The sequence below is a fragment of the Mirounga leonina genome, unplaced genomic scaffold (genome assembly GCF_011800145.1).
Source record: "Mirounga leonina isolate KUSES-001 unplaced genomic scaffold, KU_Mleo_1.0 Mir_173, whole genome shotgun sequence".
Taxonomy (NCBI): domain Eukaryota; kingdom Metazoa; phylum Chordata; class Mammalia; order Carnivora; family Phocidae; genus Mirounga; species Mirounga leonina.
The window spans coordinates 51392504-51414804 of record NW_023270447.1 but is presented as its reverse complement, the minus strand read 5'-3'; the positions used below and the strand labels follow the sequence as shown (position 1 = coordinate 51414804).

The window sequence follows — 22301 nt, the reverse complement described above, 5'->3', positions numbered from 1 at the left end:
TTCCATGCTGCAAAGAAAAGTTAGTGTTTTGCCAAAGTTTACATGTGCCCTCTGCCTATGGGAAAATTAAAAGATGATGAATATTAATGTATTATTTGCTTACCAAAGTAACTTTGGATTACAAGCCTTTCAATCCTTACATGTTTGTGAAAACAAATAATGAACTCTTGGGGAAACATTCCTGTTGTGGTCCAAAATGTTTCTGGATTCCTATGGTTAATTTTAAAGAAAAAGAAAAAAGAAGTAAATATTAAATATTTAATATAATAAATAAAAATTATTAAATATTAAATAAAAATATTTAATCACAAAATTCTAGTGGGTAAGAATTTTAAATAAATGACCCTGGATTCTTGAAATCCCTTTCTATCTCTTCCTTCTGCCTCTAGTCTCTCCCCAATTTTAATAATTCTTCTTTACTACTAGCAGATACATTTTTTTAAAAACAAAGAAACAGAATTGATGTCATTCTTGTCTAAAAGCCTCCAGTGGCCCCTTAGTGCCTATAAATCTGCCTGTGTAGTATGGCATTTTACGACCCTGTACGATCTGGTCCCATTATTAAAGTACACTGTCTCCCATCATGGTACCCTCTCCTGTTACTGTAGTCACTTTGGGCCAATTAAGATTCTACAAACACGTCATTACAGGCACATGTTTCTGTGCCTTACTTAGTTCATGAGGTTCTCTTGACCCAAATCCTTTCTTCCCTTACGAGTTTATTCGCTCTTTGGTCCCATCTCTCAACCCTAACAAGTCAGAATCACTTCCTCAGCCCTCCTTTGCACTTAGCATCCATTTTTGCATTGGTACTTATCTCCTGTGCTTTTATGGCTTCTGCTAGATGCTGAGTTCTCTGAGTCCAACCACTTTCTCTTAATTATCTTTATACCCCAGCAACTATCACAATGGCTGACCCATAGTAGATGCATAGTAGATGCGTGTTGAAAAAAAACATGCATTCAATTTTATGTCATATATATAATCAAATATATATGTAATATATATAGTACTGTCCATAGAAATAACCATTTCTCTTTTAACTATACAAGTTCCCTCTTTCTTTTTTGGATGTAAGATTTTACCTACAGTGAAATTTATTTTAAGTATACAATTCAATGAGTTTTGACAAATGTATATACTTATGTAACCATTATGCTAGGGCAACCAATACCCCCAATTAGGATATGTAACATTTCTATTGCTCCAGAAACTTTCCTTCTCTTTCCTTCCAGACAATTCTTACCTCCCCTAGGCAACTATTGCTCTGATTTTTGTGACCATAGACTATGCCACAATTTGGTTATTCTTTCTTTTGGTTATTTTGTTGGATATTTGGATTGCTTCCAGCTTTTTAGTATTATGAATAGGTTGTTATAAACATTCTTGTACAAGTGTTTTTGGGACATATTTTCATTTCTCTTGGGCAATTATTAGGAGTAGAATTGCTGGGTCATAGGGCAGAGGTATGTATAATTTTACAAGAAGTTGCCAGATTTCCAAAGTGATTGTACTATTTTAAATTCCTACCAACAATGTAAGAGAGTTCTAGTTGCTCCATACCCTTTTCAACACTTGCCTTTGTCAGCCCTTTTAATTTTAGCTATTCTAGTGCATATAAAATCGTGTCCGACAATGATTTTAATTTGCATTTCCCTGATAACAAATGATGCTAGCACTTTTCTCATATATATACATATATAGAGACCAGAAGCTTTACTGACAACACAATTTATACATATTTTATATATGTATTACATACTGTATTCTTACAATAAAGTAAGCTAAAGAAAAATGTTAAGAAAATCTGAAGGAAGAGAAAATATATTTACACCTCTGTACATATATTTATTGAAAAAAATCCCATGCAGTTCAAACCCATGTTGTTCAAGGGTCAACTGTACTTTACTATGTATTTTTGTAGGAGTCCTTTGTGAGATATATGTATTGTGAATATTTTCTCCCAGGCTGTAGTTTGTCTTTCCATTTTCTTACTTGTGTCTTTCAATGAGTAGAAGTTTTATTTTTGGTGAAATCCAGTTTTATTACTTGTTTCTTTTATGTTTAGTGATTTTTGTGTCGAAGAAATCTTTGCCTACCTCACTGTTACAAAGGTACTTTCTGATGTTTTCTTCTTAAAGCTTAGTAATTTTAGCTCTGAGTGGAGATCTATGATCCATCCTGAATTAACTTTTTTGGGCTTGGTATGAGGTAGGGGTGGAGGTTCATTTTTATCAGTATGTTTATTCAGGCATTCCAGCACCATTAATTAAAAGACTTTCCTTTTCTAATTGAACTGCCTTGGTGTCTTTGCCTAAAATTAATGGCCTATATATAGGTAGATCTGTCCCCTTCATTTTATTCCATTGATCTGTTTCTATATCCTTAGCCTTCTGTTGAAAATTAATTGACCTTGTATATGTGGATCTATTTCTGAGCTTTCTATTCTGTTCCATTGGTATATATATATATCTATCTTTACAAAAATACCACACTATTTTGATTACTATAAGTTATCTTTAAGTCTTGAAATCAGATAACGTTTAAGTGCTCAAACTTTCTTCTTTTTCAAATTACTTTGAGCAGACTAGGACTTTGCATTTCCATATACATTTCAGAATCAACTTATGTTTTCTGTAAAAGTCAACTGAGGGACACCTGGGTGGCTCAGTCAATTCATTGTCTGCCTTGGACTTAGGTCATGATCCCGGGGTCCTGGGATTGAGTCCCACATCGGGCTCCTTGCTCAGCGGGAAGCCTGCTTCTCCTTGTTCCTGCTGCTCCCCTGCTTGTGTTCACGCTCTTGCTCTCTCTCTCTGACAAATAAATAAATAATAAAATCTAAAAAAAAAGTCAATTGATATTTTGATCAACACTGTACTGAATCAACAGGTTATTTTTGGGAGAAATTGCCACCTTAACAATATTGAGTTTTCCAATCATGAATGTATTGTATCTTTTCATCAACTTAGTTATTTTTCTCAGCAACATTTTGTGTTTTTCACTGTAAAGGTCTTGCATATCTTGTTAAATTTATTCTTAACTCTTTTATGTTTTGACTGCCATTGGAAATGGAAGTTTTTTAAACTTCCATTTCCAACTGTTTCCCGCTATTATATAGTAATACAACTGATTTTTGCATATTGGCCTTTCTAAATTTACTTATTAGCTCTAGTAGGCTTTTTAAAAAGTAGATTCCTTGTTAATGTAGATTCCTATGAAACATTAATACAATCTGTGAACAAAGACAATTTTACTCTTTTTTAAAAAAATTTATTTATTTGACAGAGAGAGAGAGAGAGAGCGCACACAAGCAGGGGGCATGGCAGGCAGAGGGAGAAGCAGGCTCCCCACTGAGCAGGGAGCCTGATGTGGGGCTTGATCCCAGGACCCTGGGATCATGACCTGAGTCGAAGGCAGCATAACCTACTGAGCCACCCAGGCACCCCAGTTTTACTATTTCTAATCCTTATGTCTTTTTTTGGCCTTATTGCATGGGCTAAAACCTCCAAAACAAGGCTGAATAGGAACAGTGAGATCAAACATTCTTGCTCCCTTTCCAATCTCAGAGGGGAAAGCATTTATTATTTCACCACCAAGATGAACATGTTTAGTAGATGCCTTTCTCAGATTGAGGAAGTTCCTTCTCTTCTTTGTTTGCTAAGAATTGTTATCATGAATGAATGTTGAATTTTGTCAAATGCTTTTTCTTCATCTATTGGGATGATCATATGATTTTTCTCCCTTGTTCTGGCAATGTGGTGAATTACACTCAACCTTGTATTCCTGTGATAATGTGGTAAATATGCCAACCTTGCATTCCCAGGATTAATTCCATTTGCTGGATTCAATTTATAAGGATTTTTGTGTCTATGTTCATAAAGGATATTGGTCTTTAATTTTCCTTTCTTGTTTCCATGCTTTTTTTCTTTCCTTTCCTTCCTTTTCCTTTCCTTGTAATGTCTTTGTCAGATTTTGGTATCAGGGCCATGTTGTTATCATAAAAAACAATTTGAGAAGTGTTTCCTGCTCTGTTTTTGAAAGATTTATGTTTTCCTCTGAATATTTGATAGAATTTAATTTATACAAGAGATACAAGACTATTCAAATTTTCTATTTCATCTTTTGTCATTTTTATAGGTTGAGTTTTTTTAAGGAAATCAGTCCACTTAAATTGTCAAATTTATTAGCCTAAATTTGTACTTTTTAATTAAAAATATTTAAAAACTGAGGTATAATTGACATATAACATATTAGTTCCAGGTATAAAACATAATTATTTGATATCCTAAATTTGTCCTTGATAGTGACTTATTAATCTTTTAGAAACTGTAGTGATGTTGCTTTTCATTGCTGGTACTGGTGATTTATATTTTCTCTATTCTTTGTGAATTTTTCTAGAGGTTTATAACTTTTATTTTTATTTTTTTTTAAAGATTTTATCTATTTATTTGAGAGAGAGAGAATGAGAGAGAGCGAGCATGAGAGGGGGGAGGGTCAGAGGGAGAAGCAGACCCCTGCTGAGCAGGGAGCCTGATGCGGGACTCGATCCTGGGACTCCAGAATCATGACCTGAGCCGAAGGCAGTCGCTTAACCAACTGAGCCACCCAGGCGCCCGGTTTATAACTTTTAATAATCCTTTCAGATAATCAATTTTGGCTTTGTTAATTTTTTCTAATTGTCTATTTTCTATTTTATTGATTTCTGCTCTTACTTTTGTAATTTATTTTCTTCTACTTTCTTTGGGTATAATTTGCTCTTCTTTATCTAGCTTCATACTGTGGAAATTTAATTACTGGTTTTTAAAAATTCTTTTCAAGATAAAATATTTATGCTATAATAAATTTCCCTGTAAGCATCACTTTAGCTGCATCCACAAACGTGGATATATTGTGTTCTCATTATCATTTGGTTAGAAATATTTTCTAATATACCTTGTGATTTCTTCTTTGACCGATGGGTTATTCAGAAGTGCCATGTTTAGCCCTCTGGGCTCCCTTAGCAGCACCATGGCAGTCAGCAAGAAAAAGCGCTTTATGAAAGGTGGCAATAAGGGAGCCAAGAAGAAAGTGGTTGATACATTTTCTAAGAAAGACTGGTATGATGTGAAAGCACCATCTATGTTCAATATAAGACATATTGGAAAAACATTAGTCACAAGAACTCAAGGAACCAAAATCGCATCTGATGGCCTCAAGGTCATGATTTTGAAGTGAGCCTTGCTGACCTGCAGAATGATGAAGTTGCATTTAGCAAATTCAAGCTAATTACTGAGGATGTTCAGGGCAAAAAGCCTAATTTCCATGGCATGGATCTTACCCATGACAAAATGTGTTCCATGGTCAAAAAAATGGCAGACCATGATTAAAGCTCATGCTGATGTCAAGACTACTGATGGTTATTTGCTTCATCTGTTTTGTGTTGGGTTTTTTTTAAAGATTTTATTTATTTGACAGAGAAAGACAAAGCAAGAGAGGGAACACAAGCGGGGGAGTGGGAGAGGGAGAAGCAGGCCTCCTGCGGAGCAGAGAGCCCGATGCGGGACTCCATCCCAAGATCCTGGGATCATGACCTGAGCTGAAGACAGATGCTTAACAACTGAGCCACCCAGATGCCCCTGTTTTGTGCTGGTTTTACTAAAAAACGCAATAATCAGATTTGGAAGACCTCTTATGCTCAGCACCAACAGGTCCATCAAACTTGGAAAAAGATGATGGAAATCATGACCCAAGAGGTGCAGACAAATGACTTGGAAGAAGTGGTCAATAAATTGATTTCAGACAGCACTGGACAAGATATAGAAAAAGCTTGTCAGTCTATTATCCATTCCATGATGTCTTCGTTAGAAAAGTAAAAATGCTGAAGAAGCCCAAGTTTGAACTGGGAAAGCTCTTGGAGCTTCATGGTGAAGGTAGTAATTTGGAAAAGCTACTGGGGATGAGACCAGTGCTAAAGTTGAACAAGCTGATGGATATGAACCACCAGTCCAAGAATCTGTTTAAAATTCAGACATTTAATGGTGACAAATAAAAAATCTTACTTGTGATGTTTAATTTCTGATGATTCTTTTTAAATAATGTAGGCTTGGTGAATCAGATATTCTGAACTGATGGTGATGTGAACTTTTCTGAACTGTTATATGGATTTTATCCATTGCTCTGTTACTAAATAGCTGCAAAAGGGTAGTGATCCATTTTAAGCTGTAGTGATCTAGAAGTATTACAGAGGATTAATAAAAGGAAATCTTAAAAAAAAAAAAAGAAGTGCCATGTTTAATTTCTAAGTTTCAGGGACATTTTTCCAGATATCTTTTAAAAATTTACTCGTAATTTAATTACATAGTGGTCAGAGAATAAATTCTTTTTTCTCCAGCTTTAATTTAAATTTAATTTAATTTAATTTAATCAACATACATTTTGTAAGTCTAAGGTATACAACATGATGATTTGTTTACATGAAATCATGACCATAATAAAGTTAGTTTACACATCCATCATCTCACATGTACCAATTTTTTGAATACATATTCCCTAAGGTATTAATCTTTTGAAATTTATTGACTTCATGGTCCAGTACATTTCAGTGAATGTTTAATGTATACTTCTTCCAAGTGCCATTGTTGATCATAGTGTTGTATAAATGTCAATTCAGTCAAGGTGACTGACACTGTTGTGCAGATCATCCTATCTTTACAATGTCTTTACTACCTTTATCTTTAGATTCTTTGTCTGGCTACTTTATCATTACTGAAAGAAAGGTGTTAAAATCTCCACCTATGATTGTGGATTTGTTTATTTCTCTCTTTCATCTGTCAGTTTTTGCTTTATATATTTTGAAGATTATCTCTTCCTGATGAAAGAATGCTCAAACATTATAAAATGTCCCCTTTATCTCTGGTAATTCTCCTTATCTTACATTCTACTTTGTCTGATAGGAATATAGCCACAGCCACTTTATGTTTAGTGTTTATAGGATACATCTTTTTCACCCTTTTATTTTCAACCTATTTGTGATTTTATATTTAAAGTACATCTCTTGCAGAGAGCATATACCTGTGTGTTGTATTTTTACCCAGTCTGACAATTTCTGTCAATTTCTATTATTTAATTGAAGTGTTTAGCCCCTTGGCATTTGATATAATTATGGATATGGCTGGGTTTAAGTCTACCATCTTGCTATTCATTTTCTATTTGTCCCTCCTATCTATTTTTTTCTTGTTCTATTTCTCCTATTCTATCTACTTTTGACTGAATAAAAAAAGCTAAAATTCCATTTAATTTTCTTTGTGTGTGTGTGTGTGTGGTTATTCTCAAGGTCATAACCTCGTGATAGTCAATTTACATTTAACTCCATTTTTGTGCCATTATTTTCATATATTTTACATTTACATATATAACATTTATTACATATATACATAATAAATCCCACAGTACAATGTGTTTTTCCCCATTAGGTGGTCAGTTGAATTTTTAAAAAATTAAAAGAAAAAGAATAGTTTTTTTACATTTATCATTTCCAATGCACTTAATTTCTTGCTGTAGTTTTAAATCTCCATCTAGTATTATTAACACTTCAACATGCAGAACTTCCTTTAACATTTCCTGTGATACAGGTCTACTTGTGGTGAATAAAATGTCTCTATTTCACCCTCATTTATGAAGAATATATTAGCTAAATACAGAATTCTGAGTTGACAGGGTTTTTTTGTTGTTTCTTTTTCAGCATTTATGTTACTATTCCATTGTCACCTGTATTCCACTGTTTGTGATGCAAAGTCAGCTGTCACTGGTACTACTGTTCCCCTGTAGTTAATGTATTTTTTTCTGCAGCTGTTTAAATTTTTTTCTTTATTTTTCAGCAGATTACAGTATAGTCTCTTTGTATGTACCTTGCTTGGGGTTTCCTGAGTTTCCTGGATTTATAATTTGGCATTTTTTAATAAGATTGGAGAACATTCAGCCAAAAAGTAGAAATAACCTGAATATCCACCAGCTAATGAATGGATAAATAAAATGTGCTATATCCATGAAATGAATATTATTTGTCAATAAAAAGGAATGAAGCACGGAGATGTGTTATAACATGGATGAACCCTGAAAACATGTAAATGAAAGAAGGTAGTCACAAAAGATCATATATATGATTCCATTTATATGAAATCTCTGAACAGGCAAATCTATAGAGATATAAAGTAGATTAGTGAGCACCTAGGGTTGGTGGCGATAGGGGAAATATAAGGTGACTGCAATGGGTTGCAAGGTTTTTTGGGGGGTAATGAAATGCCCTAAGATTCATTGTGGAGATGACTGCATAACTCTGAATATGCGGGAAGCCAATAAATTGTACATTTTAAATGGGTAAATTGCACACTATGTGAATTATCTGTCAATAAAGCTGTTACCAAAAACAAAACAAAACAATATAGGTCCAACTCACAATTTTGGATTTTTTATACTATGCTTACTATTTCATAATTTATTTTTTATTTATATTTATATGGTTTTAAGTTTTATTTATTTAAATGACTTTTAATTGCCCTCTGTTTCTCAGGTGATTTTAATGAACATGACCAATGTAACAACATCAAATAGTATATAGAGATGTACTGGTTTTAAAAATGACATAGGGGCAGGGGCGGCTTGGGTGGCTCAGTTGGTTAAGCGTCTGACTCTTGATCTGGGCTCAGGTGATGATCTCAGGGTGGTGAGATAAAGCCCCATGTCGGGCTCTGAGCTCAGCATGGAGTCTGCTTGAGATTTTCTCTCTCCCTCTGCCTCTGCTCCTCCCCCGGGTCACACACTCTTTCTCTCTCAAAATAAATAAATAAAATATTTTAAAAAGTGACATATATGAGTATACAGTCAATCTATGACAAAAAAAGGCAAGAATATGCAATGGGAAAAAGAGAGTCTCTTCAACAATGGTGTTGGGAAAACTGGTCAGCTAAATGCAAAAGAATGAAACTGGACCACTTGATTACACCATACCCAAAAATAAACTCAAAATGGGTTAAAGACCTGAATGTGAGAAACCATAAAATTCCTAGAAGAAAACATAGGCAATAATGTCTTAACATCCGTCGTAGACACATTTTCTAGATATATCCCCTCTGGCAAGGGAAACAAAAGCAAAATTAAACTATTGGGACTACACCAAAATAAAATAAAAAGCTTTTACACAGTGAAGGAAACCATCAACAAAATAAAAAGACAACCTACCGAGTGGGAGAAGATATCTGCAAATGATATATCCAATAAGAGGTTAATATCCAAAATATAGAAAGAACTTATACAACTCAACAGCAAAAACCCCCAAATAATCCAATTAAAAATGGGCAGAAGACGAGCAGACATTTCAGATGGCCTAACAGACACATGAAAAGATGCTCAACATCAGTAATCATCAGGAAAATGCAAATCAAAACCACAATGAGATATCACCTCACACCTGTCAGGATGGCTAAAATCAACAACACAAGAAACAAGAAGTGTTGGCAAGGATGTGGAGAAAAAGGAACACTCATACACTGTTGGTGGGAATGCAAACTGGTGCAGCTACTGTGGAAAACAGTATGGAAGTTGCTCAAAAGACTAAAAATAGAATCACCATATGATCCAGTAACTCCATCACTGGGTATTTACCCAAAGAAAATGAAAACACAAATTTGAAAAGATACATGCACCCCCATGTTTATTGCAGCATTATTTACAATAGCCAAAATATGGAAGCAACCGAAGTGTCCATCCATAGATGAATGGATAAAGAAGATGTGGTATACATACAGTGGAATAATACTCAGCCATAAAAAAGAACGAAATCTTGTCATTTGCAACACATGGATGGAGTGAAATAAGTCAGTCAGAGAAAGACAAATACCACATGATTTCACTCATATGTGGAATTTAAGAAACTAAACAAATATGGAAAAAAAAAAAACAGACTTATATATAGAGAACAAACTGGTAGTTGCCAGAGGGGAGGTGGGTGGGGAGATGGATGAAATAGGTGAAGGGGATTAAGAGTATACTTGTGATGAGCACTGAGTAATGTACAGAAGTGCTGAATAATTATATTTTACACCTGAAACTAATATAACACTGTATGTTAATTATACTGGAGTTTAAAAAATAAATAAATAAATATTTAAACGACATACAACTGAATTCTCATAGTTAGGTATAACGAAGTCATAAAAATGGTAGTTTTCGGGACATCTGCGTGGCTCAGTCATTAAGCGTCTGCCTTCGGCTCAGGTCATGATCCCAGGGTCCTGGGATCGAGCCCTGCATCAGGCTCCCTGCTCGGCAGGAAGCCTGCTTCTCCCTTTCCCACTCCCCCTGCTTATGTTCCCTCTCTTGCTGTGTCTCTCTCTGTCAAATAAATAAATAAAATATTTAAAAATAAAAAAATTTTAAAAATGATAGTTTTCTTTTAAAGATTTATTTATTTATTTTAGAGCGAGACCACTCATGTTAGAGTGTGGGGGTGGGGGAAGGGGCAAAGGGAGAGGGAAAGTTTCAAGCAGACTCTGCACTGAGTGTGGAACCCGGTGCGGGGCTTGATTCCGTGACCCTGAGATCACAACCTGAGCCAAAATCAAGCATCTGATGCTTAACCCACTGCACCACCCAGGCGTCCTACTAGTTTCCTTTTAAATAAGGCTTTACAGTTAACAACTGTATAACATCTATTATCTCATGTGACTTTTTTCACAACTCTGAGGTAGTCAGGGAAGGTGGTGTTATCCCCATTTTTCAGATCAGAAAAGTGAGGCTCAAAGAGTAACACATATGCTTTTAGTCCAACGTAATATATATAGATCACTTAACCAGGAGTTTTAACTGTAAATCTAGTATTCTACATTATGCTGAAAGAACTAATTCTCTCTCTTCTACTTTTTCTCTTAACTCATTTTTTATTCTAGTGTAGAACTTCCTTTCTCCTTTTTCATTGATATATTAAATACCTGAGGGCAAAAATAAAGTCAAAGGCAAGTAGAAATATAATCACTTTCTTTAACTCTTATTTCTGAGGAAATTGAGAGTTGGGAGACCTATCTAATGGGGGTAATCTTATGGCACTGTTTTCTCCAAATAATTCTTTTTTTTTTTTTAAAGATTTTATTTATTTATTCATGAGAGACAGAGAGAGAGAGGCAGAGGGAGAAGCAGGCTCCCAAGGAGCAGAGAGCCCAATGCGGGACTCGATCCCAAGACCCTGGGATCATGACCTGAGCCGAAGGCAGACGCTTAACCATCTGCGCCACCCAGGCGCCCTCTCCAAATAATTCTATGGTTACTTCCATTTAGACAAACCAACTTAGGAGCAGAGATTAATTTTTAATACCTACTATATAAAGTCTAATTGTACTTGTTGGAAATATATATACATTAAAAGTTTCTGATGTGTTCTGTTATCAGGTCAGTAACTGCCTTTATTCTATATAGTTTTCTGTATTAAGGGTTTTGTCCAATCTAAATGTTATGTCCTTAATCATTCATTAATATGGACTGATCTTTGGAAAGATCTCTATTTCTTTTTTAAAAAATTTTTTAAAAGATTTTATTTATTTGGGAGAGAGACAGAGAGACCGAGAGAGACAAATAAATAAAATTTATTTATTTGGGGGAGACAGACAGTGGGGGGAGGGACAGAGGGACAAGCAAACTGCCTGCTGAGCCTGGAGCCCAACGCGGGGCTCGATTCCAGGACCCTGAGATCATGACCTGAGCCGGAAGTCAGATACTTAACCGACTGAGCCACCCAGGTGCCCCAGAAAGATCTCTATTTCTGAAAACAACTTAAGGTAAATCTCATTATACCTGTGTATCATCACAGCAGTTCCCACATTAATTTCTCTACTCTGAGACAGAGTGGGATAAATAGCTATTACCTGAATTTCAGGAAGTAACAAACTAAGAAGGATTAAGAGGCACAGGCGAAAAAACGGATGTTTAGTTTTAGATTCAAACCTAAAGTTCGGGGGCGCCTGGGTGGCTCAGTTGTTGGGCATCTGCCTTTGGCTCAGGTCATGATCCCAGGGTCCTGGGATTGAGCCCCGCATTGGGCTCCCTGCTCAGCAGAAGGCCTGCTTCTCCCTCTCTCACTCCCCCTGCTTGTGTTCCCTCTCTTGCTGTGTCTCTCTCTGTCAAATAAATAAATAAAATCTTTAAGACAAACAAACAAAAACCCTAAAGTTTGAGTTATCATAGTATAATACAAAGAACCCCAAACTGGGAGTTAGAAGACATGAGGTTAATTTTGATTCCACCACTTGGTTATCTGTGTAATTTTGAACAAGTCATCTTTACCTCCAATAATACTTTTCCTCATCTTTAAAATAAGGTTGAAAATACATTTTAAAAATATTTTGCCTCTTATTTCCCAAGCTTATGGTGAGGGTCAAATGACGTAACATCTATGAAACGATAAAGCCCTATGCAAATATAAAATAATACATGCATATATACATATATATATGTATGTTAGTGTGTGTGTGTGTATACTCAGCCACTTTCCAGTATTAATTGAATTTGACTGATATTTGATGATCTAATTCAACAAGCTACTCAACAATTATTTTAAGACATTCTGGAGTCAAAGATGAGTAAGTCATAGTCTCTAACTTCTAGGAATTCATAGTTAAGAGAGGACACAAATATTAAATAAATAATTATACAATACAATAAAGGGATAAAAAGGTAATAGATGCATATACTAAATTCTTTTGGAGTCTGACGAAAAGGTAAACTAATCCTACATGAGGCCAAAGGGACAGAGGTCAGAGAAGAGATAACTATTAGGCTTAAAGGAAGAGGTTAGTTGCTAGAATTTTATCCAGATACATGGTATTTACAATAGAACACAAAAATACCACAAGATCTGTGTTATAACTGGCTCTGCCTTCAGTAGTTAAAACTAGTACTTGACCTCTTTAGACCTCTCTTACCATAACTCTAAAATGAAAGGTTTAGATAAGATAAATTCCTAAGTCCTTCCAGCTCTAAAATTATATGATTCTATGAATCAAACTTTGGTCATTGTACAGATACCAAGAAAGAGACCAAGAGAGTAATAAAATAGTCACAACTATCAAAAAAGGAGTTTTTCCCTTAACTATTTTTTCTTGGAATTTAAAAGTCCGAGAATGATATTTATCTCTACCTTGAATAAGCTCTAACACAGTAAAGAGAGGAAACTGGAATGAAATCAAGAAACTGAGAACCAAACAATGCAGGTAGATAGCAGGAAGTCAAGCCTTCAGTTCAGCAAATGTTGCTTAGACCACTAAGGAAATAGGCAATAATGAGAAGTTATAATGTTTTCTTCCTATCTACTAAAAAAACTTGGAATAAAATCACAACCAGATATTACAATGTACTCTTCCCTAAAATGAGACAGTTGTTTAAAGTTTTGCCTTGTTAAACCACTTCTTAAAAAACTATTTGTATAAAAGGTCAGTTTAAAAATTATAAAGAAAAGGATCAAAAACCTAAATATGCACAACTGAATTTGTTTCAGGAATGGTACCAAAGGTGGATATTGTCAAGTAATATACTTCACCAAACATTTATTAAACTATGTTTAAAAGTTCTAATTGTTGTAAAGCATAGTCCCAGTACTCAAGGGGTTCACTGACCTAATATCAAGACCTTAAGGAAGAAAAAATAGTAACTCTTACCCATCAATAATATTTTCAGGTGGGTGTTTTTCATCACTTGATGTAGCTAAAATCACTTCAGTCCCCTCAGAGCTCAAACACAGGTCAGTTTTTCTCATCTTAAAGTGTTTAACCTGCAAATAAAACAATAATAACAAAAACAAATTCTTGGTTCTCTGGACTTTATCCGAGAAAAGGGAGAGAGAAAGGCTGTTGCCTAGCACACAGCTTAACAACCAAGCTATTCAACAAGTGGGAGGGACCCTAACATGTTTATTTATGTAAGTAAACTTCTAACCTTCCCCAGGAATAATCTGTAAGATAATGATTATTTCCACTATTCTACTCCACAAAACAAGACACTAACTACTCTAACTGACATCATTTTTCTGATTCTAAAATTAAAAATCCTCAATAATGATAGAGAAACAGTTAACAGGCTAAGGTAACATGAATTAATGGGTAAATTAAAAAAAATGATTTATATCATTATATTTCTGAAATTAAAAAAAAATCTGGAGCATAAAAACAGATGTTTTCGTGACTGGTTTTATTTTTTCTTTTTAAAGGTAGGCTCCATGCCCAGCACAGAGCCCAACTCAGGGCTTGAACCCATGACTGTGAAATCAAGAGTCAGATGCTCAATTGAGCCACCCAGGTGCCCCATGTGACTGTTTATCCATACATTTATCAACTGAAGTAGCAAATAATATTATTCACATGCTAAAAAATATCTTACCATCATTATTTTTTGGAGCAGAATGTAAAATAAGAGAGAAGACAAACTTTGCTTATTTTTAAATTCTATACCAGTCACTTGGGTCATGGATTTAAAGACATTTCTATTGTATGGTAATATTTTAAGTTTAATAAAAATATCCTGAAAAGATAAGGACCTTGGTGGATTAGACAGAGAAGGTGAGAGAAGATTCTATCAGATCTCACCCATTCTCCTCCTTGATCTGGTGGTGACAGGGCACAAACCAATATATAAATGCAAAGTGACTATAAAAGCTGTATCTATAAAGAATTAAAAGACAAAGAGTGTTTGAAAAAAGGAGGAAGGCTTCCAATACCCTTCATACCCTGGCCTCCAGCTAACTTTTTAAAAAAATGAAACTATTCCCTGGCCTCCGGCTGACTTTTTAAAAAAATGAAACTATTTCAAATAAATAATAGACAAAGCACAGAGTATCACATACATTAAACAACTATGTACCCACTGCCTAGATTTAATAAATGTTAACATTTTTGCCCATTTCCTTCCTTGTCCAGAGATAATAGCTATTCTGAAGTTGATGAGTATCTCTCCTTACTATATTTTATACTTTTATCATATACATATCCATAAACGATATGTACTGTCCTTTTAAAACTTAGATGATTTCTCAGTATATATATCCTTATACTACCTGCTTTTTTCATTCAATATTATGTTTTCAAGTTTTTATCATGTTGATACATGTAAACCTACTTTATTCACTTTAACTGCTGTCAGGTATTTCTCCATTTCTCTAATGAATAATATTTAGGTGTTTCTAATTTTTTGCTATTATAAACAAAGTTGAAATGTATACCTTTGTATGTATCCTTAGCATTTGTGGGAGAAAGTCTTTATGATAAGAGTATCTTTCTTTACAGAAGTAAAATTGCAGAAACTTAAAATCAGCACATCTTGAAGTCAGTAATTGATCAATTTGATCTTGAAATTTTAACAATTTACACTACCATCTGCAGTGTTTGAGAGTTTCTGCTTCCTCATATTCTCACCAACTTGGTATTAGATATTTTGGCTTTAGCCCATCTCATTGGTGTGAAATGGTATCTCAACAGGTTATACTTTGTATTTCCATGATTATTAGTGAGGTTGAATACTGTTTCATATGATTATGAGCCATTGAGGCCTCTTTTTCTGTTATTTGCTTTTCCTCATCCTTTGCTCTTTTTGCTATTGGGGTGCTTTTTAAAATTTTTTTGTCCTTTTCTTTTTGATTTGTAGGGATTTTTAAAATAAAACATTCTGGATACAAATCCTTTGTTATATGTGTTGCAAATATCTTCTACTACTCTATAGCTTGATTTTTCTTTTTGACTTTGTTTTCTTGTGCATTTACCCCCCCCATGCACTTTTTTTTTATTACTGAACTATAACATAAAGAAGAGAACACAAATCAGAATTATATAGAGCGATAAATCTTCACAAAGTTAACACACCCAGGTAATCACCACCCATGGTAAAGAAATAGAATATTACCAGCACTTGAGAAGCCCTCTGCCCCCTTCCAATCACTTCCCTCCCTCCTCCCCAACATAAGCATGGTCCTTATTTCTAATAGATTAATTTTGCCTGAAATTTATATACATAGAATCATATAGCTTGTACTCATTTGTATCTGGTTTCTATCACTCATTATGTTTTTGAGACTTAGCCATATTGCTGTGTCACAGAGTTAAAGTGCAACTAAGTAAAGTGAAGTAAAATTACAACCCAGCCCCAACCCATCTCAACCCCTAATAAGATGAAAGAAACCATCCCCTAAGTGGAGCTTCACAGGAAACTGGGTGTATGAACTGGAAAGCAAAGAAAGATTTCTTTTATCTTGGGTACTTAGATCCTAAACCCCTGATGGAGGGAATTGATCTCACTCCCAAGTATCTGAAATCAGAGGTAAACTGAAACTATTTAAATAAAACTACAAGTCAGTCCAATCCCTAGGTGGACTGAAGTGATCTGCCCCTTATCCTGGCTGTGGGGCAAAGAAAATAGTGAGTTCTCTCTGGGATAAGTCATTATCTACTTCAGTGTCTATTATTCTTTTAAACACAATATCCAATGTACAAAATCACTTCATTAGATCTATAGATGATCCAAGTATTGGAATTAGCAAAGATAGCTACTATGAATCTGTTAGGTAATTTAGTGAAAAGATGGACAAAATGGGTGAATAGAAAGGGAATTTTAGCAGAGAAATTTAAACTCTAAAAAAGAACAAAATGGAAATTCCAGAACTGAAAAGTATAGTATCTCAAATAAAGAATTCATTAGATGGGTCAGTAAGACCCATTCATAAGAATGGGTCAGTAAACTTAAACACAGGTCAACAGAAATGATCCAAAATGAAACATAGAGAAAAAATGAAAGTAGCAGAACAGAGCATCAGATACCTGTGAAACACTATCAAACTATTCAGAAATATATGTAATACATGTAATACATAAGGAAAAGAGAAAAAGAGTAGCTTAGAAGAAAAATCTGAACAGATACAGCTGAAAATTTTCCAAAGTCTATGAAAGACACAAACCCAAGATCCAAGAAGCTCTTGAACCCTAAATTGGATAAACACTACAAAGAAAACCCCACTTAGACACATCTTAGTCAATCACTGAAAATTAAAGAAAAGATAAAAAATTAAAAGTAGTCAAAGCAAAAAACACATTATGCTTAGGAGAACAGGAATAAAAATTGTCTTCTCATCAGAAACAATGGAAGCGAAAAGACAGTGGAATGACATCTTTAAAGTGCTAACAGACAAAATACAGAATTCTACATCCAGCAAAAATATCCTTTGCAAGTGAAAGCAAAATATAGGCATTTTCAGGCAAACAAAAGCTGAAAGTATTTGTTATCAATAAACACACTCTACAAAAAATTGGAAATTTTTCAGCTATACGGGGTAGGTGGAGCAGAGGGAAAGACAAGCAGCTCCAAGCTGAGTGCAGGGGCCGACGGGGAGGGGGGGTGGGTCTTGATCTCACAACCTTGAGATCATGACCTGAGCAGAAATCAAAAGTTGGACACACAATGGCCTGAGTATCTGGTTTATAATCAAGATTGTACTCCCAACATAAATAAGGTACAGAGCTTCCCCCTTTTCTAGTTGTTGGAGCAATTTGTAAAAGACAGAGGTTATTTGATCCTGTAAACCTGGTAAAATCTTTGTAGATAGATTTTTTTTTTTTTTACTATTTCAAATTCAACTGTTCTTTTCAGGTTTTCTACACCATCTTAGGTCAATTTTGAAATTTACATTTTGTAGAAACATTATATATTTCTTCTTAATCTTTATATTTATTGGCATAAAGTTCATTTTTTTTTTTAAAGATTTTATTTATTTATTTGAGACAGAGAGAATGAGAGAGACAGAGAGCACATGAGAGGGGGGAGGGTCAGAGGGAGAAGCAGGCTCCCTGCCAAGCAGGGAGCCTGATGCGGGACTCAATCCCGGGACTCCAGGATCATGACCTGAGCCGAAGGCAGTCGCTTAACCAACTGAGCCACCCAGGCGCCCCATAAAGTTCATTTTTTATTGTAATTTTAAAATCTAGCATGATAGTGTTAAAACCCATGGTAAGACTGGTCAAGAAAAAAGGCATGTGTTCTAACATTTTCTATTTGTGCCTCTTCTCTTGGCTTTTTTCTTGCATTTAATACTATTTATACTAGAGAACTAGTGTTAGATGAACACTGTTAGTACGTGGTTTGAAGAAACATGGTCAATTCCTAGAAATACAGATTGATGAACTTGGATGTTCTCAACAAAATTCTAAAATTATTAAACTTCATTAAATATAAAATATATATAAAATGATATATATAAAATATATAAAATGATAGCCCTGAAAACATAAAGATAGTAGTAAAATAGAAAGCAGCAGTAACATTAGTTCACAAAGGTTATGCCAAACCTATACATTTCTTTTTGCTTGTTTGATAGAGTTAGTACCAATTAGAGACATGTTCTGAATACTTCAACAAAACTTGAGAGAAAGCTTCTCAAGATTCCATATGGACTAGATGGAGAAATGTAGGTTGGGGGACAGGCAGTACTTTAGGTAAAATTTTTTAACTCTTTGAATGGCTATGCTCAAAGAATGATGATTAATGGAACAAAATGAACTGTGGAAGACCTCTGTCCTTATGCCATTCAACATTTTTATTAATTAAAGATAGAAAAAGTATTCTTATCAATTTTGCAGATGACACAAAGCTGGGATGTCAGCTAATATGCTAGATGACAGAATTAGCACACAAAAAGATCTGAGCAAGAAAGAAAGATAGGATATGATGAATAATATATTTAATAAGGATAACAATAAAGGCCTAGACTCAGGCTTAAAAAGTCAATCACACAAAGATTGGTCTTGATTGGGGTTGGCGACCTACTGCTTATGAGCTAAATCTAGCCTGTCACCTGTTTTTGTATGGCCCATGAGTGAAGAATGCTTTTTATTTTAAATACTTTTAAAAATTAAAATAATATTTTGTGACACATGAAGATTATATGAAATTATATGAAATACATACTTCAGTATCCATGAATAGTTTTATTGGAACTTGGCCATGGTCATCCATATATACACATATAAATACTATACAAAGTAGTCGACGGCTACTTTTGTGTTATAGTGACACAGTAGCTGTGATAGACTATAAGGTTCATAAAGTCTAAAATATTTATTATCTGGGCCTTTACAGAAAAAGTTTGCTGACCCTTGATCTAGATGTGTAAAACATATAGGTTTGGCTCATTACAAAGTCATACTATAAGGCAAGAGTGTACTGTATTTGACCCCAAAGGTAAAGGAATACAATCTTAGATTATATTAACAGAGTTAAGGAGGAACTACCTCCATCAAAATTTTTAGATACCAGGGCACCTGGGTGGCTCAGTCAGTTAAGCGTCTGCCTTCAGCTCAGGTCATGATCCCAGGGTCCTGGGTTCAAGCCCCACATGGGGCTCCCCGCTCAGTGGGGAGTCTGCTTCTCCCTCTCCCTCTGCCACTCCCCTGCTTGTGCTCTCTCTAATAAATAAAAAAAATCTTAAAAAAAAATTTTTTTTAGGTACCACCTAAGGACCAGGCACTGTGCTTGCTAATAATGCAAAGGTGACTACAACCTAAGACAAAGATGGTGACTAAGATGTAGTTCTTGCCTTCAAGTTCAGAGTCAAGTAAGATGAACAAGCATGCAACTAATATTATAATGTTACGTGCTAACGGTGTGATCTACATCCAGATACTACATCAGTTCTGGGTAGTATATATTAAGTAGGACATTGTCAGGTTTGATATTGTCAGAGGAAAACAAAAAGTTCATGATGATCTATAAATTATCACATGGAGAAAGTTGAAAGAATTAGCTGAAATATTTCAAAAGAGAGATAAGAGAGAAATGTGATTAATATCACAAGTGTTCAAAAATGGAAAAAGGATTAGAATTTTTCTTTTACAACTCCAAGAGGGAGAACTGGACTCAACAAATACAAATTCTAAGCAGGAAGACATCACAGATAGAACTTACTGGCAAAGTAAAAATTTTAAGTCTTTTCCATTCCTGAAAGTGTCCAAGAAGAGTAGGTGATAATTTATGGAGGAAACTAAAGAAAGGATTCCTGCATTGGTGGTTCTTTTAGGCTGGATCAATTCCTAGGAAACACAGATTGAAGAACAGATAGTGAAGGATTTTAGAAGCCAAGTTAAACACAATAGGTTCTATCCTGTGGTTTTCAACAGTACTGGAGGTGATTTTGCCCCCAAGGGACATTTGACAATTTTGAAAGACAGATTGGCTGTCACAACTTGGGAGGGAGGGGTGTGATGCTATTGGCATCTAGTGAGCATTTCACCAGGCTTCTAAATATCCCCATGCACAGGACAGTCCCCCACAACAAATCATTATTTAGCCCCAAATGTGAATACAGAGGTGGAAAAACCCTATGGTAATATATTTGGGGGTGCAAATGTGAGGGTTGGAGACTTAGGGAGAGAACTTGCTTTTAATAAGTTATATTTTAGGGAAAAATAGCTAGCATTGATGTTTGGTATAAGAATAAGGAAAAGAATATACTCTCTAAATGTTCAGTTCTTTCCTTGCCTCACATTCTTATCATCTAAATTGTCTGAGGGAAGCCATGTACTTTAACACAAAATTCATTTCATACCTCCTATATCCATCAATATAATAGCACTAGCAAGCACAATTTCCTATGTTGGGTGTAATTATTTAAGGGCAGAAGTTGAGTTCTCTTTAAGGTTCCTTGGTTCGGTTAAAGAGAAAGTGACAAACCAGCCCCAAAGAAAGCCACAGAGAACGCTGCTTCCAGAACTCCAAGGTGCAGGTTTGCGTTGTAGTCTAACCCCCGCCCCTGGGATACCTTACTCTAAATAAATATACACATATTCCCTCAGGGCTTAGATTACTAAAGGCGGTGCGCTCTGGGGTGCCCTGCTCTGCATTCTGCATGGTCTCTGACCCTGAACTTCCCTGTCCCAGGGCCACTGAGCCACCCTTTCATCTCCAGGTCACATCCTTCTGGCCCTTCTCTCTGAAAACCTCGAGGGGTGAAGTCCGCAGTTCACTTTATCCCTGACTTAGTACTCTCCCCATGACTGATTGGGAACTTCTGTGTAAATTAGAAAATGGCCACCCTCTGACTCCCAAGGCCAGGGCCTACGGCTTAGTATCTACTAGAAGGGCAAACCAGCTCTGACACCACCTCCTCGCCCCGTCCCAAACCCTTCTCGGTCCAGGGCCATTCATTTCAAGCCCTCCGAGGGTGCTAAGCACTCAGGCTTGTGGACGCCCCACCCCAAATTACATAAAATATATTAAATGAACCAACAGCCTACATTAACTCTAATTCATAATATACGGGTTACGCAGCAGTTGAAAGGTTACAGTTTGGTAAACTAATTAACTTCAATTTGCAACTGTTTTTCCCTTTTGGGAGTGAAAACATTATTTCAGGGTTCAAAAAAGTTCGTGGATCGGCACTGGTGTCTCTAGGGCTGAGGGGAGAGAACGTATCTGCGTCAAGGTCACTCACGAGCCGCCCCTCAGCGCCCTCCCGCCCTAATAATGCAAAGGTGACTACAACCTAGCCTCCTCACAACCCTCTCCATCGGCTCCCCGCTCTGCCGGCCGTGTCCAGCAGGGTCCCACCTCCACCGGCGCGGGCCCAACCCGCCCCGCCGTCCCACCACCCCACCACCCGGCTCGCCTGCGCCTCGCGTTAGCTCCAAGCGCGCGGACTATCCGGGCTCCGGATCTCCCTTCCGCTCCGCCCCGCGCAGCGCGCCCCCGGCCCCTGGCCCCGCCCCTATCCCCGACCTCCAAGGAGTTCCCGGGGGCGCGCATCCCTCTGCCCGGGTTTTTCGCTCCATCCCACCCGCTGGCCCCGCCCCGCGCATCCCGTCTCGGCCTTCGGCCCAGCCCCCGGGGCGCGCGCCTATCCCGACTCCCGGGTCTTCGCTCCGCCCCGCCATCAGGCCCCGCCCCGCGTAGCCCGGCCCGGCCCCCAGCTCCGCCCCCGGAGCGCGCGCACCTCTCGACTCCCGGTTCTTTGCCCCACCTCTCCCGCAAGCCCCGCCCCCGTGCTCTCCTTTACTTGGCGGGTTGAGCCGCGCAGCCCCACCTTAGGGCCTTTCCCCAAGCAAGTGCCTGAGCCCGCACCGCCTACCCTCCCCCACCTCAGATCAATCCCAGGGGCTTGCAGGACCCAGGGGACCCGCCCCCGCGCGAGCACGCACGCGCAGTCCCCACGTCTCCCGGATCCGAGCCCTCAGCCCTCAGGTCTTCTGCTTAGGGCCCGGCCCCGCCTCCGGCCCGGCCCCGCCCCTCATGCCGGGTCCCGCGCACGC

At 36.8% G+C, this 22301-nt stretch overlaps 1 protein-coding gene and 1 pseudogene across 7 annotated transcripts in view; one reads left to right on the top strand and one right to left on the bottom strand.

Moving 5' to 3' along the window:
* The window catches only part of HSPB11 (heat shock protein family B (small) member 11), a 40244-nt gene extending 17978 nt beyond the window's left edge, over positions 1 to 22266 (bottom strand). Inside the window, exons 1-4 of one of the 7 annotated variants that reach the window (XM_035018499.1) lie at positions 22191 to 22232; positions 19963 to 20087; positions 13683 to 13795; positions 104 to 210 (exon numbers count right to left, since the gene is read on the bottom strand). In XM_035018499.1, the coding sequence (XP_034874390.1) occupies positions 104 to 210; positions 13683 to 13780 (205 nt within the window). In that variant the 5' untranslated portion in view covers positions 13781 to 13795; positions 19963 to 20087; positions 22191 to 22232. Of the gene's footprint in view, positions 1 to 103; positions 211 to 13682; positions 13796 to 19962; positions 20088 to 21661; positions 21742 to 22130 lie in introns of those variants that run through there. The other 6 variants (XM_035018498.1, XM_035018504.1, XM_035018503.1 and 3 more) reach the window with 6 other exon arrangements.
* Positions 3811 to 6381, top strand: LOC118019388 (annotated as a pseudogene).
* Positions 22267 to 22301: the final 35 nt, after the last annotated feature.